General features: G+C 43.0%; 1 protein-coding gene across 7 annotated transcripts in view; it reads right to left on the bottom strand.

Moving 5' to 3' along the window:
- Window positions 1-14551, bottom strand: part of Cntrl (centriolin) — an 88355-nt gene extending 73804 nt beyond the window's left edge. For 6 of the 7 annotated variants that reach the window (XM_075985986.1, XM_075985990.1, XM_075985989.1 and 3 more), the window contains exons 1-5: window positions 14410-14551; window positions 7537-7784; window positions 5647-5777; window positions 2316-2446; window positions 609-750 (exon numbers count right to left, since the gene is read on the bottom strand). In XM_075985986.1, the coding sequence (XP_075842101.1) occupies window positions 609-750; window positions 2316-2446; window positions 5647-5777; window positions 7537-7753 (621 nt within the window). In that variant the 5' untranslated portion in view covers window positions 7754-7784; window positions 14410-14551. The remainder of the gene's footprint in view (window positions 1-608; window positions 751-2315; window positions 2447-5646; window positions 5778-7536; window positions 7785-14409) is intronic. The other variant, XM_075985988.1, reaches the window with a different exon arrangement.
- Window positions 14552-21079: the final 6528 nt, after the last annotated feature.

Here is a 21079-nt window from a genome sequence, read left to right as displayed (position 1 = left end):
ATATCACGATTGCTCCAGTCCTAACACCCAACATAACACTGATTAGGTGCCATATTTACTTATTAGGTGCTTAGAAGGCATGTTCTAACTAAACATGAATTAAATTAAGACTTTACCTGAAAAGTGGAAATCAAATTAGAACCTCAGAATGTAAGTTTAAAATAGATAGAACTGCATATGTATTACACATTGGGCACTAGGCAACAAGAATATAAGAAGGTGCAATGAAATGATGGATAAGAAAATACTAAGAGATCAATTCTTGATTATGGAATCTTTGTAAAATGAGATGAGTCTGTTTAATTATACTAACGAATTCTAGGTCATATCTGAATTTGGCATATGGTCAATCAAATTAGGATGTTAAAAATATCATTCTTTAAAAACAACTGAAGACTTCTAAATATCTTTCCCAATAAATAAAAATTTGAATAAAATTTTTTTTAGGAAGATTAAGGTACCAACAGGAGGAGGAGGGGTGTGAAAAGAGAAGGTACTGGGCACGAGAGGGATCATGTTCAATATAAAATATAAACATGGACAAAGATTTTTATAATTTGAACAATTTAAGTTTGAGGAAAAATAAATCTTGTACTTTGAATACTTACCGATGATATCTTATTGCCTTTCAGATTGAGGACTCGCAAAGATTTCAACTTCTTTGCAAACCACACTGGGATGTGCTCGATTTCATTTCCTGCTAGGTTCAGCTTTTGTAGGTTACACATGTTTTCTAGTCCTTCAATCTTGCTGGAAACCAGAGTACAAAATCAAACTTAGTCGTAAAATGTTTAAGTTCTTTCATGGCAGTTTACAGTAAATAGCCTCAGCTGCCGAACTTCTTTCCATAACTATAGTTAACTTTTCCCTCAATGACAACCAAAGAAAATGGCCAAAGTCAAACTTCCCCAGAGAGCTGAAGTGCTAACCCTTCAGGAGTGTGCCTGTAGTCCTGCCCACCTTACCACACTCTAAGATCTCCTAACACAGGAAAGAAGAGGTGCCCGTGGCTGCACCCCTGAGACTGGAACACTCAACAGCACACTGCTGTGAGCTGCGGTGCTGTCCAGATGTCCCATAATTAAACTGTCCTCACCAAAGATGAACTATGCCAGCAGCACATACACTCTAAAGTGGTACTGTGTTTATGAATATATGCATTCATTCCCGCTCAGCCCACTCAGCTCCCACTGGCAGCACATCCGTCACAGTACCTGCAACTTAGTTGTCAATTTCATTCCCTGGTCAGTTTACCATGCTGACCAAATATTTCTGCGCTGCTCTATTTTCATTAGATAACTCTTGTGAAAGTTTTTATATTGTGAACTTGATTTGCCAGGATTTTGTTTTACATTCATTTTTATTTTATTTATTTATTTATTTATTTATTTATTGATTTTTCGAGACAGGGTTTCTCTGTAGCTTTTGGTTCCTGTCCTGGAACTAGATGTTGTAGACCAGGCTGGCCTCGAACTCACAGAGATCCGCCTGCCTCTGCCTCCCAAGTGCTGGGATTAAAGGCGTGCGCCACCACCGCCCGGCTCATTTTTGTTTTAATTAGAACTTCTCTCATTATTAAGGTTGTTATCTCCCCCCACATACACCTTTTTTAAATTTTATGTGTATATATGTTTTGCCTACATGTATTTGTCCGTGTGGCCTAAGTGTGCAGTGCCCAAGGAGGCCAGAAGAGGGTGTGGGCTTCCTCTGACACGGGAGTTACAGCTGTGAGCCACCGTGGGTGCTGAGCCACCTCTCCAGGCCTGCGCTTGCTGTCTTTTGATTTGCTGACCATCATATTTAAAAAGTCTAAGCTGGGAAAAAAGTATAAAGATTTCCCAGATTTGATTTCTGTTGCATCTTCCCCATCACAGTGTTAGTCATCACTAGGTTGGACTACATTTATTTCTCCCAGTAGTTGTATATTTGTATGTATATCTGAATTAGAAATGAGATGTACAGTGTTATTTCTTGTAGCTATGAGCAAAGAACATGAGGATAAATACACAGGATCAAATTATTTAGAATATCTTTGGGATCAAGATGGCACTGTCTTCACAAAATATTACTTATGTAATAAGGCAAGAAATCACGAATAACATCTAGAACAAAGTTACTGCTAAAAAGAGAAAATATACCTGCTTTAACAGTGCTAAATAAAATACTACCCCACACTTAAGTGCTGCTGCAACATAAAGACAGATGGCAAGTTCCAGAATATAACCCTTTAATGGACTCTTTCAATGACCCTGATAACCTCAGTCTACTGCTGACAGGAAGGCCCCAAAATGCTACCTAAAGGAGCAGTCACTCACCTGATTTTGTTATATGATAAGTTGAGTTCACGTAATCTTAGCAGCTTGTCCACCTTCTCAATCTTTGCTATTAGATTGTAGCTGAGATTCAGTACTTCAAGTTTAACACACTTTTCCAAATTTTCGATGTACTAATTGGAAATAAATGGTAAATGCTTTATGCAGCAGACTCCTTGACATATAAACACACTGAGGCAGGTGCACTAGAAGCTGTTTGGATCAGCAAATCCTAACACTTTTCCTGGACAACCCCTGCTACCACTTTCCTTGACCATGAGTAGTAAGCTTCTGCCAATATTCTCCTGACCCTCAGCAATGCCTGTACAGTAAGAAGCCTAAACTACTCAACAAGAATTCTCTCACCATTGCGCCCTTGACTTCAACTTTTCCGTTTCTCTTTCTCTCTTCCCTTCCACTTTTCTCGAAGACAGTTTACTCTATCCAAACTAAGTACTACACTATTTAACGCCCCCCCCCCTCAGTTTACAACAGGTATACATTACACGGATAATATGAACAAAGTGTGATACTGCACAGCAAGGCTATAGCCGTGACGTAGGCCCTGTCCCCATTGCACAGTTCATATTCACTATGCCCACACTGTTTCTCTATCAGCAAGGCGCACTGCACTGTACTGGTGTTTCACCTGAGCCTTCCTCTTATCTCCCTCATTTGTCATGAGTACACTCACAAGAACTGTCTACACTTCTTTTCCTGCCTTCCCCATTTACTGCTATTGTAGTGGTAAAGCAATACATCTTTGAGCACATCCCAGCCTCTCCATTATCATCCATTTAGTAAATATTTACTAAACGTGGATTATGTGCCAGGAGTAGTTCTATGTACATGAAATATAGTGGCAGATAAGGAAAATAGGATTTCTTGGCTTTACTGGTATACACAAACACAAAATTCAAAGAAGACAATAAAGAAAACCTCTTTTAACAGTATGCAAGAGTCCTAGAGAGCAGACTGCCTGCTGTGTACACTGCTAAGCACTACTGCTGGCACATACTGGGCGCTAAGTAAAATCTGTTGAGAGAAGAGGAGAGGGTGTGTGGCTACAACTGGGTGGTAAGATAAGGCTTCACTGAGGAAGTACACCCAGCAGAGACTCCACACCAAGTCAGTTGAGTCAGCTGTGTGTACATCCAGGAACACAGAACACTAGGCCAATTTAAAAACAACAAAAACCACAGACAAGGGTCTGGAGAGATGGCTCTGCAGGTAAGAACACTTGCTGCCCTAGAAAAGGACTTGTGTTTGATTCCCAGAACCCACATGCTTACTACAACTATCTGTAACTCTAGTTCCAGGGGATATCGTGCCCTCTTCTAGCCTCTGTAGGCATGAGGCATGCAGGCAACACATACACACAAAGAAAAAAAAATCTTAAAAACAAAATACTCTCCAGAGGCCTTGAAAGAATGGACATGGTGGGTTTGAAAAACCTGTGATTTTTGTTCCCTCTTTTTTGGCTATTTTGATAAACCTGTGATTTCTGTTCCTCTTTTTTGGCTATTTTGCATCACTTTTACCATCCTTTGCTGTCTGCCGTTTCCACCTGAAGCCTCCATGCCTCATGCTCTCGGGTCTTTTCTAGCACAACAGATCCTTTAGGCTTTCACCTTGGCTTGGCCTCCCTAACCATATCCCACGATCCTCCCTATTCTCACACTTAATCCTAGACACTTTTCACACCAAACTCTAAATTCTCAGACTACAAGCTAAGTTTATTCACCTCTGTATCTGCCTGCTTAGATTGATATGTCTGGTGCACGGAACAGCTGCAGAGCGACTACATACTGATTTGATATTTCATTTCTACAAATCTAAAACTACCACAAGTGTCCTTTTCCTCAATAACTACACAACTGGAACCCGAGTGTAGTCTATTTAAGTCTTCAAATGAAACACAGAACATTCTTTCTGCGCTCACTAAAACGAGAAGAATCACACCACTTGATGAACCACCATTAAGAGGCTAATGTGTACACACTCAGGGTCTTCTATTCCTTTCTGTCCATACATACAGCAAACAGAATTTTAAAAATAGCTTGAGGTTATACTAAATAATACACTTTAAAGTTGGTTTTCACTGAAACTAACATGAAAAAAAATATGCCATGGTGTGGTCATTCAAATGACACTGGTCCCATACACTCATATATTTCAAGCTTAGTTCCCAATTGATGAGGTGTCAAGGAAGGATTACAAGGTGTGGCCTTGTTGGAGGATATGCTTTGAGGTTTCAAAAACCCATGCCAGGCCCAGTGTCTAGTTCTCCCTCTGCCTACTGCCTGTGGATCAGGATGAAAAGCTCTCAGCGACCTCTCCAGTACCGCCCCTCCTGCCTGCCTGCTGCCATGCTCCCTGCCACGATGAAACAAACTAACCTCTGAAACTGCAAGCAAACCCATAGTTAAATGCTTTTTTTTTTTAAAGAAATGCCTTGGTCATGGTATCTTTTCACAGCAACAGAACACTGACTGAGACATTTTAACACATAGGGTTCTAAATCACTTTTTAAATCTGACGTTATTTCATGGTATACTGCACTATAATTTATTTAGACAATCTCCAATGAGATGTTTAGGCATTTCTAAATTTTTTATTTAAATAATGCTTAATAAGCATATTATACCTAGGAATGAAAGAGTAGCAGGATTGCTGGGTACTGAGTATAAACTCAGTGACTATAAACTAAGTTACTGACCAGAGAACAACCACATCTGAACCATGCTTGCTCTCTGTGCTCACACACGCAGAGGAGAACACCCCTTTCTCAGACCTTTGCGATAGTGAAAGCTTTCAAAGTTTGACCATTGGCTGTACAAAACAGAAAATGTTTCCAAACTCTTGTTTTATTTGAAAATAATGAATGGGTCACGGTTTCAAGTTAATACTGGTCATTTAGATCCATTCTGAACTGCCTGTTCATACCCTTTACAAATTTTCACTGTCTCTGTCACTGAATTGTAGGTCTTCTATATTATACGAATGGTATTACATAGGCTGCAAACACTAACTGCCAGACTTGTTTTCCTTTTAGCATTTAAAAAGTTGTCTTTTAAAATCTTCATAGAAGCTAAAACTATAGTGCCTTCTTTTGTGGCCTGCATCCAGCACTCAGGAGGAAGAGCTAGGCGGATCTCTGTGAGTTTGAGGCCAGCCTGGTCTACAGAGTGAGTTCTAGGACAGCCAAGGCTACACAGAGAAGCCCTGTCTCAAAAACCAAAAACAAAACCATTAAAGGAAAAAACCAAAAGATATTCCTAAAGACATAAAAAAATAAAATCAATGTTATGTTTAGAAATTGCTGGAAACGTACCCTAAATTTCTTGCCACCATCTTTAGAAAGTGAAAGGTTCAAAGATTTTACCAAGGTCAAGTTGTCTTGTTTAGTGAGTTTTTTAATGAGGGCCTCTGTAATATACCGGACTCCTACATATGAATCAGCTCCTGAAATCCAGAAACAGATCATTAGGAAGTATAAACATCACAAAATACAAATTGTTTTTACGCTATACGTAAAGAAATTTTAATCTATGCAGATGTACAGACAGTATCTGGCTAATCACAGTACCTTAGGATGTCACTTTATACCACTTCACTATGAAAATGTTACAGTTGGGGCTCTATAATAAATGTTTTACATTTAAAATGTAAGCTGTATAAACCTTTGAAGAAAAAATTACTAATGTCCACATTTATAGAAACTTTTTGATCAAGAGAAATGGCTTAGTGGTTAAGAGCCCTGGCTACTCTTCAGAGGACATGAGTTTGATCCCAGCACCCACACAGCCCACTCACAACCAACACCCTCTTCTAGCCTCCAAGGACATCAGGGACATAAACAGTGAATAGATACATGTACAGGCAAGGCACCCATGTATAAAAATAAATAAATATTTTAAATTATATGCTCAATATTCTGCAACTAATATAGCACAAATTCAAAATGTCAACTCAAGCAAATACATTCCAAACATGTTCTCTCTCTCTCTCTCTCTCTCTCTCTCTCTCTCTCTCTCTCTCTCTCTGTGTGTGTGTGTGTGTGTGTGTGTGTGTGTGTGTGTGTGTGTGTGTGTGAAGGTGCACTTGGACCACAGCAATGTGTGGAGATCAGTTCTGTGGAGATCAAGCTCAGGCCCGAGGCAGGTCCTGTGTGCAAGTGTTTTCCCTTGCACTTTCAACCATATGCAGCACCGAGGTTTGCTGCAGAGCACGATTTTTCCATTTGTTGCTTTACTTAATAGGAAATATCATTTTTATGGACATAGGGTATCAGCTTGGTAAGTAACAGACCTTCCTTTACGGCCTTTGTGGAAAGTGTTGTCAAAGACTGTTAAAGTCATATTGCGTTTTATAAAAAGAAAAGTCTGTTGACAAAACCAATATTCTGGAATAACAATCTATTCAGAAATAATAAGGCACCAACAGGCAGTAAAGTTGCACAGTAGAGTATAAACTTAATGTTGAAAGATTTTAACATAAACCATTAAGTATTCAGGTCAGCAGAAGTTGACTCATGACCTAGTAAAGAATAAAGCATTTCTGAAAACAGAAACTAGATCAGCAGAACATTTTTTTAAGAAAAAATCCTTAAGGAACTGGGGAGATGGCTCAGCAGTTAAGAGCACGGGCTGACTGCTCTGCCAGGTTCAATTCCCAGCACCCAAAAGGCAGCTCACACTGTCTGTAAACAGTTCCAAGGTTTTTGACACCTTTTCAGTGACATACATGCAGTCAAAACATCAATGGACATAAAATTACAAAAAGAAAAAGGAAAAGACTTAAAATTAAAAGGCTGGTGGGACCTGTACATGCTCCCTAAGTGGAAGTCGGTGCGCTCACAGAGAAACAGTTTAAAGAAAAGAAACCATGGCTAGCACGTTTATCATCTTGAAAGCACTCCACTCGCAGGTGAGCGGTATGTCCAGCCATAGCTAAGGAGGGTGGAAAATTCCTAGTAAGAGCTAGAAAGAACTCTACAAGAAATCCAACCTCCTTTTCTAGAAACTCCCCGGCCCTAACACCTTCACAGACACCTTTACCCTCACCCAAAGCCTCAGTCCTCACCCCATTCTCACAGTTCCTACCAGTTATTAAAAGAGCAATGCTGGCTAGTTCAGGAGGGTGTTCTGTCTGGGACCCACATCTAAGCTCAGTACTTCCCATCTCTGCTTCCATAGGAGAGCAGACACATTTTTAGCAGTACCTTTATGGTGCTGGGACTCCAAAAGCATGGTGTTTTCATCTGTAGGCTCAGACTGTGCAGACCACTGTCCAGGAGTATGAAAAGGTGGCATCTCAGATCCAATTAAAGGCGAAAGTGACCTAGATCTCATATTGGATGTAAGAGATGATGGCCCAGAATAATGAGAGGACAGTGGCATCTTTGCTTTGGAGAAGTTTTGTGCAGAGCCTTTCTTCATTGCAAGAATAAAACCAGATGGCCATCAAAACCTGTAAGAGTTTTCAATATATTTAATAAGGTTAGTCTCTACAGCCATGGAGCATCTTTTTTTTTAATTTTTTTTTTATTTTCTTTTTAATTTATTTATTTATTAAAGATTTCTGTCTCTTCCCCGCCAATGCCTCCCATTTCCCTCCCCCTCCCCCAATTAAGTCCCCCACCCCCAGCCCGAAAAGCAATCAGGGTTCCCTGTCCTGTAGGAAGTCCAAGGAACCCCCACCTCCATCCAGGTCTAGTAAGTTGAGCATCCAAACTGCCTAGGCTCCCACAAAGCCAGTGCATGCAGTAGGATCAGAAACCCATTGCCATTGTTCTTGAGTTGTCAGTAGTCCTCATTGTCCGCTATGTTCAGAGAGTCCGGTTTTATCCCAGGATTTTCCAGACCCAGGCCAGCTGGCCTTGGTGAGTTCCTGATAGAACATCCCCATTGTCTCAGTGTGTGGGTGCACCCCTTGCGGTCCTGAGTTCCTTGCTTGTGCTCTCTCTCTTCTGCTCCTGATTTGGACCTTGAGATTTCAGTCCTGTGCTCCAATTTGGGTCTCTGTCTCTGTCTCCTTTCATCGCTTGCTGAAGGTTAATATTCAGGAGGATGCCTATATGTTTTTCTTTGGGTTCTCCTTATTTAGCTTCTCTAGGATCACTAATTATAAGCTCAATGTCCTTGGTTTAAGCCATGGAGCATCTTAAATTATCTCTGGAGCTCTAAGACTATGAGGCTGTGAACTCAAAGGCTATGGAAGCCTATGGAGCAGGTGCTGTCTGAATGCTGATCACGCCTCCACAGGGACAAGACCCTGGAAGACCTGTCGTGACACATGCTCAGGTCAGAGTCTGACTTGTAACTTCTTTTCTCAGTTTACCAGCACAAACTTTTCACAGGTCCCTTCCATGCAGGGTCACATATGGGAATATTTGACAAGCAATGCTTATAAGCACCCTTTCCTCCTAGAACCCAGTCTGTGACACCGTGTTCTACTGGCTTTCTTTTGTCTTTCTGCTACTCCGTGGCCTTCTTTGCTGGCTCATGTTCTTCTACTTAGCCTAAATTTCAGCACTCCTCTAGGTTTGCTTTTGTCCCCTTAAAATATCACCTTGGATAATCTAATGCATAGCCTCAGCTCTCAAATACAGTTAATTTTGGAAAACAAGTTTAGTGTAATAGTATATTAAGTTAAAGTAGTTTTCAGTCCAATGACTAATTGATATCAGAAGCAGATACTGAAAATAGAATGATGTATATGCATCTTTATATATGTTGAATTTGGTCTAAGATTGCCTTTCTTTTCTCTTCTATTTCTCTTTTTCTCCCCCTCCCCCCCGACAGGGTTTCTCTCTGTATCCTTGGCTGTCCTGGAACATGTTCTGCAGACCAGGCTGGCCTCGAACTCACAGAGATCCGCCTGCCTCTGTCTCTCGAGTGCTGGGATTAAAGGTGTGTGTCACCACCGCCCGGCCTGAGGTTGCATGTCTTGGCCTTACGTTTCTATATGGCCAAATACAACCTTCATGTACAAACTAAACTGAAAGTCCAATTTAACAACATACTTTTAAAACAAATAGCTGAGTCTTAGTCCAGTTCAATTTACTTACAGGTTTGCTAAGGTATCAAACCATTTTCAAATAAGACAAATGTTAATCTGCAGCCAATGAAGCTGTTCCTGCACCTCAGTTCCATTTCAGTCCTATGAACAGAAATCTGTGCTGTCCACGTCTCCATTCTCAAACCCTGGCTCCCCAGGATGGTTCCCCTATGAGACAGTATATATTCCAATATCCAGATTTTACAGGCGCTATGGCAATTTAGGGAGGGACCTGTGGGGGCACTGGAACTTGAGAACCATCACTTCATCTTTCATGTCACAATTTATGAAAATGTTTCTGGAGTCCACAGAATATATTTCTAACTCTGTGACTATATAAGCATAAGTTTTACTTGGCAGGAGAGGTAACAGGACTTCATAATAATTTAGTGATCACTAGCATTTGATAAGAGGAATTCTAGATGGTTTATAATTTTGAAGATGTGGAAAGAAGACTAAGATGTAGGATACAAAATAAGTGAATTGCCTACAGATATAGGATGCTTTATTAACAAAACTAAGAAAAAAAGGAAACATCTATAGTATGTGATATACATTATTCTATTTTTGTAATATCAGATATGCTATGAAACAGGGAAAAAGATGTAAGAGGATGGGCCTGTACATCCTGTTTTGTTTGGGATTTCTTGCCTTATGAAAACTATGACCTAGAGTGTTTGTCACCCCTTAATTAATTTTATTCAGGAGAACCTTAGTTACTTTCTATTGCTTTGACAAGATTCTATAACAAGGCAACTTAGAGAAGAACTTATCAAGGGTTACAGTTCCTGAGGGTTAGTTCATTACCATCACGGCAGGGAGCATGAAGGCAGGCAGGCATAGTGCAGGAGCAGTAGCTGAGACCCCACATCTTTATCCACAAACAGAGGGAGAACTAACTGGCCCACCCTAGTGACACTACTCCTCCAAAAAGTCATAGCTCCTAATCCTTCCCAAACAGTTCTACCAGCTGGACCTAGTATTCAAACACATAAGCCTGCGGGGCCCTCTAATTTAAACCACCACAAGGAGTAAATACATTTTATCTAAGTGTTTACACCTAGCTTAGTTTCTCACGCTTGAGTGTATTATTCATATCTGAAGGAGCATGGCAGTTCACCTTAGCATGGAATCACTAGTATGACCAAGAGACCCCTATCCATGAAAGAATATTAAACACAAATGGGGTTTTGTTGTTTTAGTTATTTTATCTACACTCCCCCCCCCCCCCCCCCAGACAGGCTTTATCTGTGTAGCTTTGAGGAACTCACTCTGTAGACCAGGCTGGCCTCGAACTCAGAGACCCACCTGCTTCTACCTCTGAGTTCTGGGATTAAAGGTGTGTGCCACCACTGACCAGCTTTAATCAACTTTTAAAATAAAGTGCAAAAGCTTTGTGATGATAGCATAAACAGCAGTTTTGTGACTCTGGGAGATTTTCTGACTTATATGGTTAGTTACATGTGAGAAAATGAGAGAAAAAGTATAAATATATGTTAAGTTAGCAATTTAAACTAGTGGTGTATGTGTGTGAGAAAGAGAGGGTGTGTAAGAGAGTTGTGCGTGTATGTGTGCACGTGTGTGTGTGTGTGTGTGTGTGTCTGTGTGTACTGAACTAACTATATAATACCGGACTGAGATAGAAGTCAGTTTGTTTTGTGTAAGACATCATGTGCCCTGTAGGACATGATGCAAAATATGATCTGAACCCCCAAAACTCATTTAGCTATGTGACATGGTAACAAAGAGCACAGGTTTGGGGATCATAGGAAGATTAAAATGTTGGCTTATCCAATTAGTGTGGAACTTTGGGTAAAACAACTCTTCATCTGTAAAACAGGAAATAGTATGTATTCAGTTCTTCCAATGCGACCATACAAGTTTATCGCAGTACTTGGCACTTGGCAAACCCTCTGTAAAGACTTGTCACTAGCACAGTCTTTAGAGTTAGATCACTTTGGTGATAGCCGCCCATTTCTTAAGGAAGAAACAGGGAATTCTGACCCTAGTTGTTGCTTGCAGTGGGTTGAAGTTTGAGTGCAGAATGAACAAATGGAAACCACAGGAAAGAGAAGGCAGGGAAAGGTAGGGCTAGCGTTGTCAAGAACAAAATAAAGAAAACAAGCCGAGGGCTGGAGAGCAATTTTTAAATGCCCAGCAGATGTTCAACAGAGCAAGAGAAAGCCACTGGAGTGTTGTGACAATTAGATTCATGTGACTAAGTTATAACACACAACTCATCCTACCACCCACAAACCTAGACACTTGTCCTGATCTAACAACACCAACACTTTTCCCTTAGCCCTTTAACATTTTAGATTTTCCCTCTGATTCTCTTCATTCCACACCTCTGGTTTCTGGCTTATTTAAATCTTCTCTTTAGCTGTCTGAAGTCCTGTCTTTAGACCCCGCCATCCTCAAGGTCTCTAACCCAGCCCAACCCTTTTTTAAAGCCAATGCCCATTCTGTGCGGCCCACTTCTGCCTTTTATTTTTTCACTACTATTTAAACTGTAAAGTTTCTCCACAAGTTCTGTCCCAGTTCCCAAACACCACCGTATCCTTCCCCATTTCTCTACAATTCTAATACTCTATCTTATAACTATCTCTCTATCCCATCTTCCCCACCTGCTTCTCTCAACTCAGCAAGTGCCACACCCTTCTCCATTCTAATACTGACATTCCCCATCCAAACACACGCTCAAACCACCCATTCATCTGCATGCAACCTAATTACCCAAGAATATGCCTTCCCGTGTAACACCCTGACTAGTACACCTTCCTCTATTTACAACCTTATTTCTTCCCTCCCATCTCACTCACACCCCAAACTTCTCATCCCTTTGTACTAATTTATCTATCCAACTTCACTGAACAATTTTTATAAATTTAGGAGTATGTTAAACTCTAAGAAGACACACAGCTAAGAAGGTCAGGTTTCTACACTCAGAATGTATGAGAAGACAAATGTCCCTGCACTGCAGATTCTGCACTCAGGGTCTTATAAACGTTCATTCGGTTGGATCTGTGGAACTACCTATGTACTGCTTCTTCTATCAGACTATAAACTACAAGAGAGTAGAGAATCACCTACTGTGCAAACAATAAAGGCGCATTACCTAAAAGAACCAGGAAAAACACGCCAAAGACACTGCCAATGTTTTAAAGATTTGTCTAACTGCGTATTTTATGAATATGGATGTTTTGTCAGCATACATGCTTGCACATCAGAAGAGGGCACCAGACCACATTACAGATGGTCGGGAGCTGCCATATGGGTGCTGGGAACCAAACTCAGGACCTCTGGAAGAGTAGTCAGTGCTCTAAACCTCTGAGCCACCTTTCTGGCTCCAGATATTGCCAAATTTAAATCTTTTAAGATGCTATATAAGAACAGAATCACAGTTGGGTGGTGGTAGCACACATCTTTAATCTCAGAGGTAGGCACAGCTCTGTGAGTTCAAGGCCAGACTGATCTACAAAAGTTAGTTCTAGGACAGCCAGGGCTGTTTCACAGAGAAACCCTGTCTCAAAAAAGAAACAAACAAACAAACAAAAATAGAATTTCATTTACAAGCAATCAAGACCTTAGATTCTAGAATCACATGATCTAAATCAAAATCTTTAATTTTCATTTACTATATGACATTAAGACAAATTATTTATTCCAATAAGGTTACTTGCTCAGTTTTAAAGTGTGAATGCAACTTTCACAGTTACAAAAATTCTAAATAACTTTACACTTAAGTAGTACTTGGAACTGTATTTGAAACATGGCAAACACCCAGAAGAGATTGGCGATTTTACACATGAAGAAACAGATCATGTGTGCTGACTGGTTTTTGTCAACTTGACAATCTGTGAAGAAGGAATTTTCATTGACAAAATGCATCCACAAAATATGCCTGTAGGTGCCAGGTGGTGGTGGTGCACACCTTTAATCCCAGCACTCCTGAGGCAGAGGCAGGTGGATTGCTGTGAATTCAGACTGGTCTACAGGACAGCCAAAGATACATAGAGAAACCCTGTCTCAAAAACCAAACAATAAAACAAAACCTGGCTTATAGGCAAGTGTGTAGGGCATTCTATGATTAACGGGAGAGGTTCAGATCGCTGAGTTCAGTTCTGCCCCCAGGAAGTGGTCCTGGAAAGCAGACTGAGCAAGCCATGAGGGACAGGTCAGTAGGCAGCAATCCTCCACTGCTTCTGCTTCAATTCCTTCCTTGAGGTTCCGCCTTGATTTTCCTCAGAGCACTGCACCAGGGACTTTAAGACAAACTCTTCCTCCCCAAGTTGCTTTGGTCACAGTGTCTTACCACAGCAATAGAAACCTTAACTGAGACATCAAGGAAGTAGTTAAGAAACATGCCCAGGGGGCCACTGAGGTGGCTCAGGGGGTAAAGGCATCTTTGGTGCTAATCTGATGACCTAAGCTCTGTATCTGGAACTCGCGGAAAAAGGTGAAAGGGAGGAAAGTGACACCACAGTTGTCCTGTGACCTTCACATGTGCGCCCCCCATCCACATAGAACTTAAAAAGAAAAAAGTGAAACAAAGTTTTAAAAGGGGAACATGCCCCTAGCCACAGCGCTGAGGTTAGGGAGAGCACCGTGATGGAATCAAGTGTGGCTTCCACACTCACGGGTCCCTGCTTCTCTTGTTCGACAGACATTCCCTCCTAGGCTGCCCGCAGGACTGCCAGCCCGTCTCCGTGCAGCATTCGGGGGACAGTGGCGCGCCCGGCCCTTCCTCTCAGCCTGACCCCATCCTTCCAAGCGCCTGCCCTCTCCGGCCCTGCCTTCCCTGCCGTGCCCTCTCCACCCCCACGCCGGCCCCTGCCCTCCCCTCCTCTTCCCCTCCCCACCCCACGCGGGCCTGGCGCGCCCGCCCCCTGCCCTCCCCTCCCGTCCAATCCCTTCCCAAGCACACGCCCCCGCCCCGAATCCGTCCCGAGCCGGCGGTCCTCACACTGGGCCGCAGCCTTCCGGCCTTTGCCTCCCGCCGTCCCCCTTGGTCCGGACGCCGAAGCACACTCACCGCCGCAGGACCGGGAGGGACAGCTTCGCCGGAGAGGCGACGCGGAGACGCTCGGATATCGCCCTCAGGCGACCGGCGGCACGGCGGCCATCTTGCTGTGTTGTGCCGGTTGCCGCGAGGATCCGCTGGGCATGGGCGGGGCTTGTCCTGTCCACGCCCCCGAGGAGCTCGCGGGTGGGGCGGGCTGGCTCTTCCCGCCACTCGTGCCGCCGGCGGGCTCGCTCAGCTTCGGGTGTGGAGCTGGCGGGCGGGCTGTGCTCAGCCTTCTGGGCACCGAGTCTGTGAGGAGAGGCTTCCAACGCAGCAGTGAGGAAGGCGGGCCACTCCTGTCCCTGAGTTCCCAACCGAGGGACCAGTGACGGAGGTGTCCACACCATTTGGAATTGGGATGGTGGAAGGCTGCCTCGAAGCACCCCATCCTGTACCCGACTATTTCAGAGGCAAAATTGGGAACCTATCCAGCCGGACGTGGCTGCGCGAAAGAACTGCGTGGGCTCCAGCTGCCACTTTGAGGTTTAGGGAGCCTTAGGAGCCTGAGAATGGTCCTCACGTTAGCACAGAGGAACTAAAGCAAGAAGTGTTTGCGGAGACTTGAGCTGGGGATACCCAAACGTGCTGCCTTCTGCATTTCCTGCATTGCTTGCATGTTTGTCTGCACCACGTACATGCCTGCTGCTTGTTGGGGCCGGAAGAGGGCATCGGATCCCCTAGAATGCAGTTACAGACCATTATGAGCTGTCTTATGAGTGCTGGGAACCGAACCTGGATCCTTTGGGAGGGCAGCCAGTGCTTTTAAGCGCTGAGCCATCTCTCCAGTCCCTCCAGCATATTTCTTAACTACTTTATTCTCCTCCAGTCGGGCATTAACGTTTCCTTTCATTACCACTAACTCCTGGCTCATTTTTCTGACAATTTTGGGAATTGCCTCTCTGCCTCAGTTTCTTCTCCCATGTAACAGGCGATCCCATTTCCTACAGTTTTCCCGATGAGCGGAAACTTTAATGATTCGAAAGAACTTGGAATAATATCTGACATTTAGTAAGTTCTCAGTATGCTCTAATTGTTTTTATCACTAAGAAAGACTTCTTAGAAATCAGTTTTCAGCTTAACTCTGAAAGAAGAATTTAACTGACTTGCAGGGATTTGCTTGGTAAAGAGAACCCGGGAAGAATCGGAGAAGAGAACTTGCAATGAGCTGGACATTAAGTAATTCAGTGCGGTTGGAAGAAGACGTAAGACTTACACAAATGTAGTTCATTATGGCTTGTGCAAAAGTCTGGAGTGAAGAAGCTAAAGATGGAAGAGGAACCTTACAAGCACCATTAAGTACTTGCTGTTTTATGATAGAAGCAGAGGTAATTTCACTTAACAGGAAATTCTGGTGATTTCCAACAGGGGGCGGTATTTACTTTCATTTGAATAATGTTCCCCTCTCCATCACTGTGCGCCACAACAGTCTTGCAGTAGAAAAGCAACCCACACAAAGATCCATTTAGCCATGAAAGGAAGTTGTATCCATTCTTAGTCAAAGTTCAAATGTTATGTAATAGTTTAGCATGTGTAAATTGCTGAGATTCCGTTCTATTCTTTGTTTTGATACGCGTCTACTTGCCTTTTCAACCAGAGACTTGGACTTACTGCTCAAGCTCAGGGCTGTTCCCCTTCATCCGCAGCGCCGTTCAGACGCGTTCCATTGCCAGATTACGCTGTGCCAGAGTTAATTCACCGGTCCTGTCAGTAGCTCTCCAGAAACGCACACAAATTTTCAGGGAGTCTTGTAGCTCTTATTTTCATTTGGCTTCATGTTGCCCTGTTTCCCTTCGTCATACAGACCTCTGGGGTGTAGCATGGTGAAAACCTTGGGTGTGCCTCCAGCCTTGAAGACTTCAGAAGAGAGATCAAAGTCATTTTTCTCGGTTGTATTTAATCTACAATATAGTTAGCAGCTAGGGAGATGTGAAGGCAGTCTGGCTGTGACCTGTCTGCAGGGTTGAAAGATGAACCAGGGCATGGTGGCTTCGTTCTTGCCAGCTCTTTTGTCCACCCAAACCCTAGCAAGGCTATTTGTTTGTTCTTTCTTGCTAGCTTCCCATACTAAACACTGTGCGCATCACCTTTAAAAGGGAACCAGAGGAATTTCTCAGGCAGAGGTGGCAGCCTCCACTGTTGCGATTTCTATAACTTCCTAACATGACTCTAAAAGATTAACTAAATTACAGCTCCGTTTTAAAATACAACGTTTAAAAAAAGTTTCTGTTGTTTGAAAATTTCATATGTGCATGTAGTGGATTTATTTATTTATATTTTCACTTTATTTTATTTTGTTTTTTCGAGACTTTTTCTGTGTAGCCTTGACTATCCTGGAACTAGCTCTGTAGACCAGGCTGGCCTCTGCCTCCCAAGTGCTGGGATTAAAGGTGTGTGCCACCATCACCGACTGGGCTATGCTGTGTTTTGGTCAAACAGGTTCCTCATTTCCTGTCCTATAGTTCTTCCACTCTACCCACCCCCCCTTTTCCCTCCCAAATAAATATTTTGTTTTGTTTCTTCTGTTCTGTAAAGCCGAGTTTATTTGGTGCTGTCAGAATGTGTATGGGTGTTGGGTTGTCTGCTGGAGTGTGAGTCGCCTCTCAAGAACCTCACCTCATCCCTAGAGAAAACTGAGTCTTGTAGCATCCGTCAGTCGCTAATAACTCCTCAGCTATGGTTGAGATTGTGACCCCATGTATGCTCCCGAAGCCTTATAAGGTATAGTTTACAAAAAAATTTCCCTGATAAATCTTGTCTTAGACACCTGAGAATATAGATATGAGAAATTGACCTGATTCTATACAAAAATATCAGCTGGTCTGCTGCCATCTACAAAATAGCAAATTTAATAGGCTGCCTTTAATATCTCCCCTCAATTAACTGGACTTCTCTTGTTCACGTTTCCTTGTTCTGTGTTTGTTTTTCACTGTGTGATAACTTGAATGTGTGTGTACTCCATGAGTATGCATCTCTAATTTTAAAGCGTTTGTAAGTTGACTGAATCACTGTAAGAAGAAAGTGCCCCCACTGTTCTTTTCAGAAGAATTCCAGCTAGTTAATATCCACAAAATGACCATCCAGGCCAGAAGCGTGGCAGCAAGCAGGCCGGCATGGTGATGGAGCAGTGGTGGAGATCTTCCATCTTGAAACACAACCATGAAGTTATGTTCGTTGCTACTTCGTAACTAATCTTGCTACTGTTAGGAATCGTAATATAATATCTGTGTTTTCCAATGGTATTAAGTGACCCCTGCGAAAGGGTCGTTCAATTCCCCAGGGATCGTGACCTAAAGGTTAAGAACCTCTGATGTACAGAAGAAGGGCGTGGTGGTGACAGTTTTCAAATTGCTCCCAGGAAAAGCCTGCTGAATGCTCTATCTTTAATAGGGACGCAGACCTCCTTCTCCACGAATCCTAAGCCAAACACACAGCAACCCAGACTTTCAACAAGAACATTTGATAGTGGAGGGGATTTTATCACCCTGAATGTTCTACTGCCGTCTAGTGGGTGGAGGCCGGGTGTGTGGCTAAGCAGCCTAAAATCAATCTGTCATTACTCCCATCTCACAGGGGAGCTGTTGTGGAGAAACAGTGACATTGCCTGTGCTGCTGTTCTTGTGTTTGCACAGCTGAAGAAAGAGCTCTGGACGTCGCCATGTTTGAGAATGCTAAAGGTTTGTGTGCTAAGTTACACAAGTACTGGAAACTGTGAAATTTGACCCGAGGAGTTGTTTTGTCGACCTTTGCCACTGTGTTCGTGTCATTCCTGGGGATACTGTGAGTCCATGCACAAAAACTGATACAAAACTAGAAACGTCAATTATCTCTCCGTGGCTAAAAGCTTGACACGGGTGTGAGGAGAGCTCCTGGTGTACGCATGTGTAAGAAGCTTCGTGTTTGGGTGTTCTCCTTGGGTGGTTTCATTTTTGCTGAAATGGTGGCAAAGTTTCTTTGTTTTTGTTAGATTCATCTTTCACAGCCCAGCTGAACAATTTCACAGAGGTTCTTTTGAAGTAAATGTGCCAGGTGGTTAGACAGTATTAGTCATTTTTGTCACTGTGGTGGCACATGTAAGAGACACCTTCAGTGAGACCTTTAGCCCTCTGACAAATATAAAGATGTTGGTAAGTTGTAGGTGCTTTTGGCAGTTGATGGCTGCCAGGGGGAAAGTGTCAGTTTTTTAACTGGTGTGGTCCCTGATACATTGACTGTGCCCCAGTGCATAGTCTGCCCCCATGCATTTGTGGACAGCACTAGTTAGACTCAGTATGATGCTGTGTATGTATTAAAGTGTATGTAATATATATACGGATTGCAGTAAGGAATAGAGGAATCTGTCTGGGAGGGGCCGGATGGTAGGAGTGTGCTGTGAAAATAATTGAAATACATATTTGCATGTTCTTTTCTGTTATTTTTTTTCAAGACAGGGTCTCTCTGTGTAATTTTGGTTGCCCTAGAACTTGCTCTGTAGACCAAGCTGGCCTCAGACTCATAGAGATCCACCTGCCTCTGCCTCCTGAGTGCTGGAATTGAAGGTATGCACTACCACCACCTGACTTGCATGTATACATTTTTAAAATATGCTTTAAAAGTGTTGGTAAATAGGACCTTAGGAGTGGAAAGTAAGCAATGTCAACACAGCATTAGCGAGAGATGTCTGTTTACACAAATGTCTTTACATTAGCAAGTGATGTCACTTTACACAAATGCGTTTACATTAGCGAGTGATGTCAGTGTGCACAAACATGTTTAGAGAGATTATTGTTTTTCAAACAGTTAATACATAGGAAGATAGGAAGGATAGTGGAGAAATGTATAAAGAAAACATTTCTTAAAAAAATTCATTTATTATGTATACACACACTAGAAGAGAGCACCAGATCTCATTATAGATGGTTGTGAGCCACCATGTGGTTGCTGGGAATTAAACTCAGGTCCGCTGGAAGAGAAGCCAGTGCTATTAACCTCTGAACCATCTCTCCAGCCCAAAGAAAACATTTCTACTGAATAAAAACATCATGAAAATAAATGTAATTAAAACTCTTAAAGGTAAAATTTTATTTACATATAACTTTACATATGATTTTATTTGCATACAAATAGTTAGAGTCAGTTGCTACAGGAATCTTTGTCTTCAAGTCCGGAAATAAAAGCTATTAAAAACCTACCGAAAGGCATGAAATTTTAAACTACAATATGTCTGAATGAATGCCAATTTTGAATGTGTGGCTACGGGAGTATGTGCACCCCCTGCTAACTCCTAAACATTTGGATCACCTATGCTAGCATCCTCCGTATGACATGGCCAGTGCATTGCTTCTTCTCTGGGCTGGGCAGATGGACAACGTTTTCCTTGACCTGCCTTGGAAGAGGTAGGTTGTTCATAGACTGTTTCCAGGACCAAAGATGCTGTCCCTCACGCATTCTCTAAAAGGGATCACTTTATCAGCCTGTCTAGCTCAGACCATCCTCAAATCGTGTCAGCATGGAAACAAATATAGGTAGGTGTCTGTCACTATCAACAGCGAGTAGAGTCTACCAGATACTGTTAAGGTTTGAATCTACAGTGTCCTCCAAAGGCTTCTTTACCAGCTGGTAGGTCTTGCAGCGACTGACTCATGGGTGCTCTGACTTACCAATAGGTTATTCCACTGATGGGCTCAGGCTCACAGTTTGATGGCCTTGTTGGGAGGTGGTGAAAACTTAAGAGGTGGGCTTAGTTATAGGAATCACTGGAGACATGCCTTTGAAGGGTGTCTTGTCGCTGGTCCCAGCCTGTCTTCCTTTCTCCTGTCTGTCATGAGGTGAAGGTGCCTCAGTGCATGCTGCCCATTGTGAACTGTCCCTCACTAGGCCGGGGCCAGAAACAAGACACCATGGGCTGAGATCCTGAGGCTGTGAGCCAAAATCATTCTTTCTGCCTTTAAAGTAGTTCAGGGAGGAGAAACTGGCATCACAGGCATGCTCAATGGCACCAGAGCAGCAGAGCGACACAGGGAGGAGAAACTGGCATCACAGGCATGCTCAATGGCACCAGAGCAGCAGAGCGACACAGGGAGGAGAAACTGGCATCACAGGCATGCTCAATGGCACCAGAGCAGCAGAGCGACACAGGGAGGAGAAACTGGCATCACAGGCCTGCTCAGCGACATCAGAGCAGCAGAGCGACACAGGGAGGAGAAACTGGCATCACAGGCATGCTCAATGGCACCAGAGCAGCAGAGCGACACAGGGAGGAGAAACTGGCATCACAGGCATGCTCAATGGCACCAGAGCAGCAGAGCGACACAGGGAGGAGAAACTGGCATCACAGGCCTGCTCAGCGACATCAGAGCAGCAGAGTTAATGACTTGGTCTAGAGAAGAAAGCCAAAGGCAGCAAGACTCTTGTTGTCTAGCGCTGAGCCTTTCTTCGTGGGACCAGGCTCCCACATTTGAGTCCTTATTTTGCATTCAATAAAGTAAGTGTCTTGTTACAAATCCCTACATAGTACCTCCTGCCTGTGCTCCTGGGCATGAAAGGGTAGTTCCCTTCCGATTTCAGTGGTCTCATGTAGCCATCCCTTTTCCTGCTGTTAATAATTAACATGGCCTCGCTGATCCCCAAATTCCACATTCACTTTCCTTAAATGGAAAGTCAC

This window comes from Microtus pennsylvanicus, chromosome 9, assembly GCF_037038515.1.
Source record: "Microtus pennsylvanicus isolate mMicPen1 chromosome 9, mMicPen1.hap1, whole genome shotgun sequence".
NCBI lineage: Eukaryota > Metazoa > Chordata > Mammalia > Rodentia > Cricetidae > Microtus > Microtus pennsylvanicus.
Note: the sequence above shows the minus strand (reverse complement) of the source record. Positions and strands in the feature narration are given on the sequence as shown.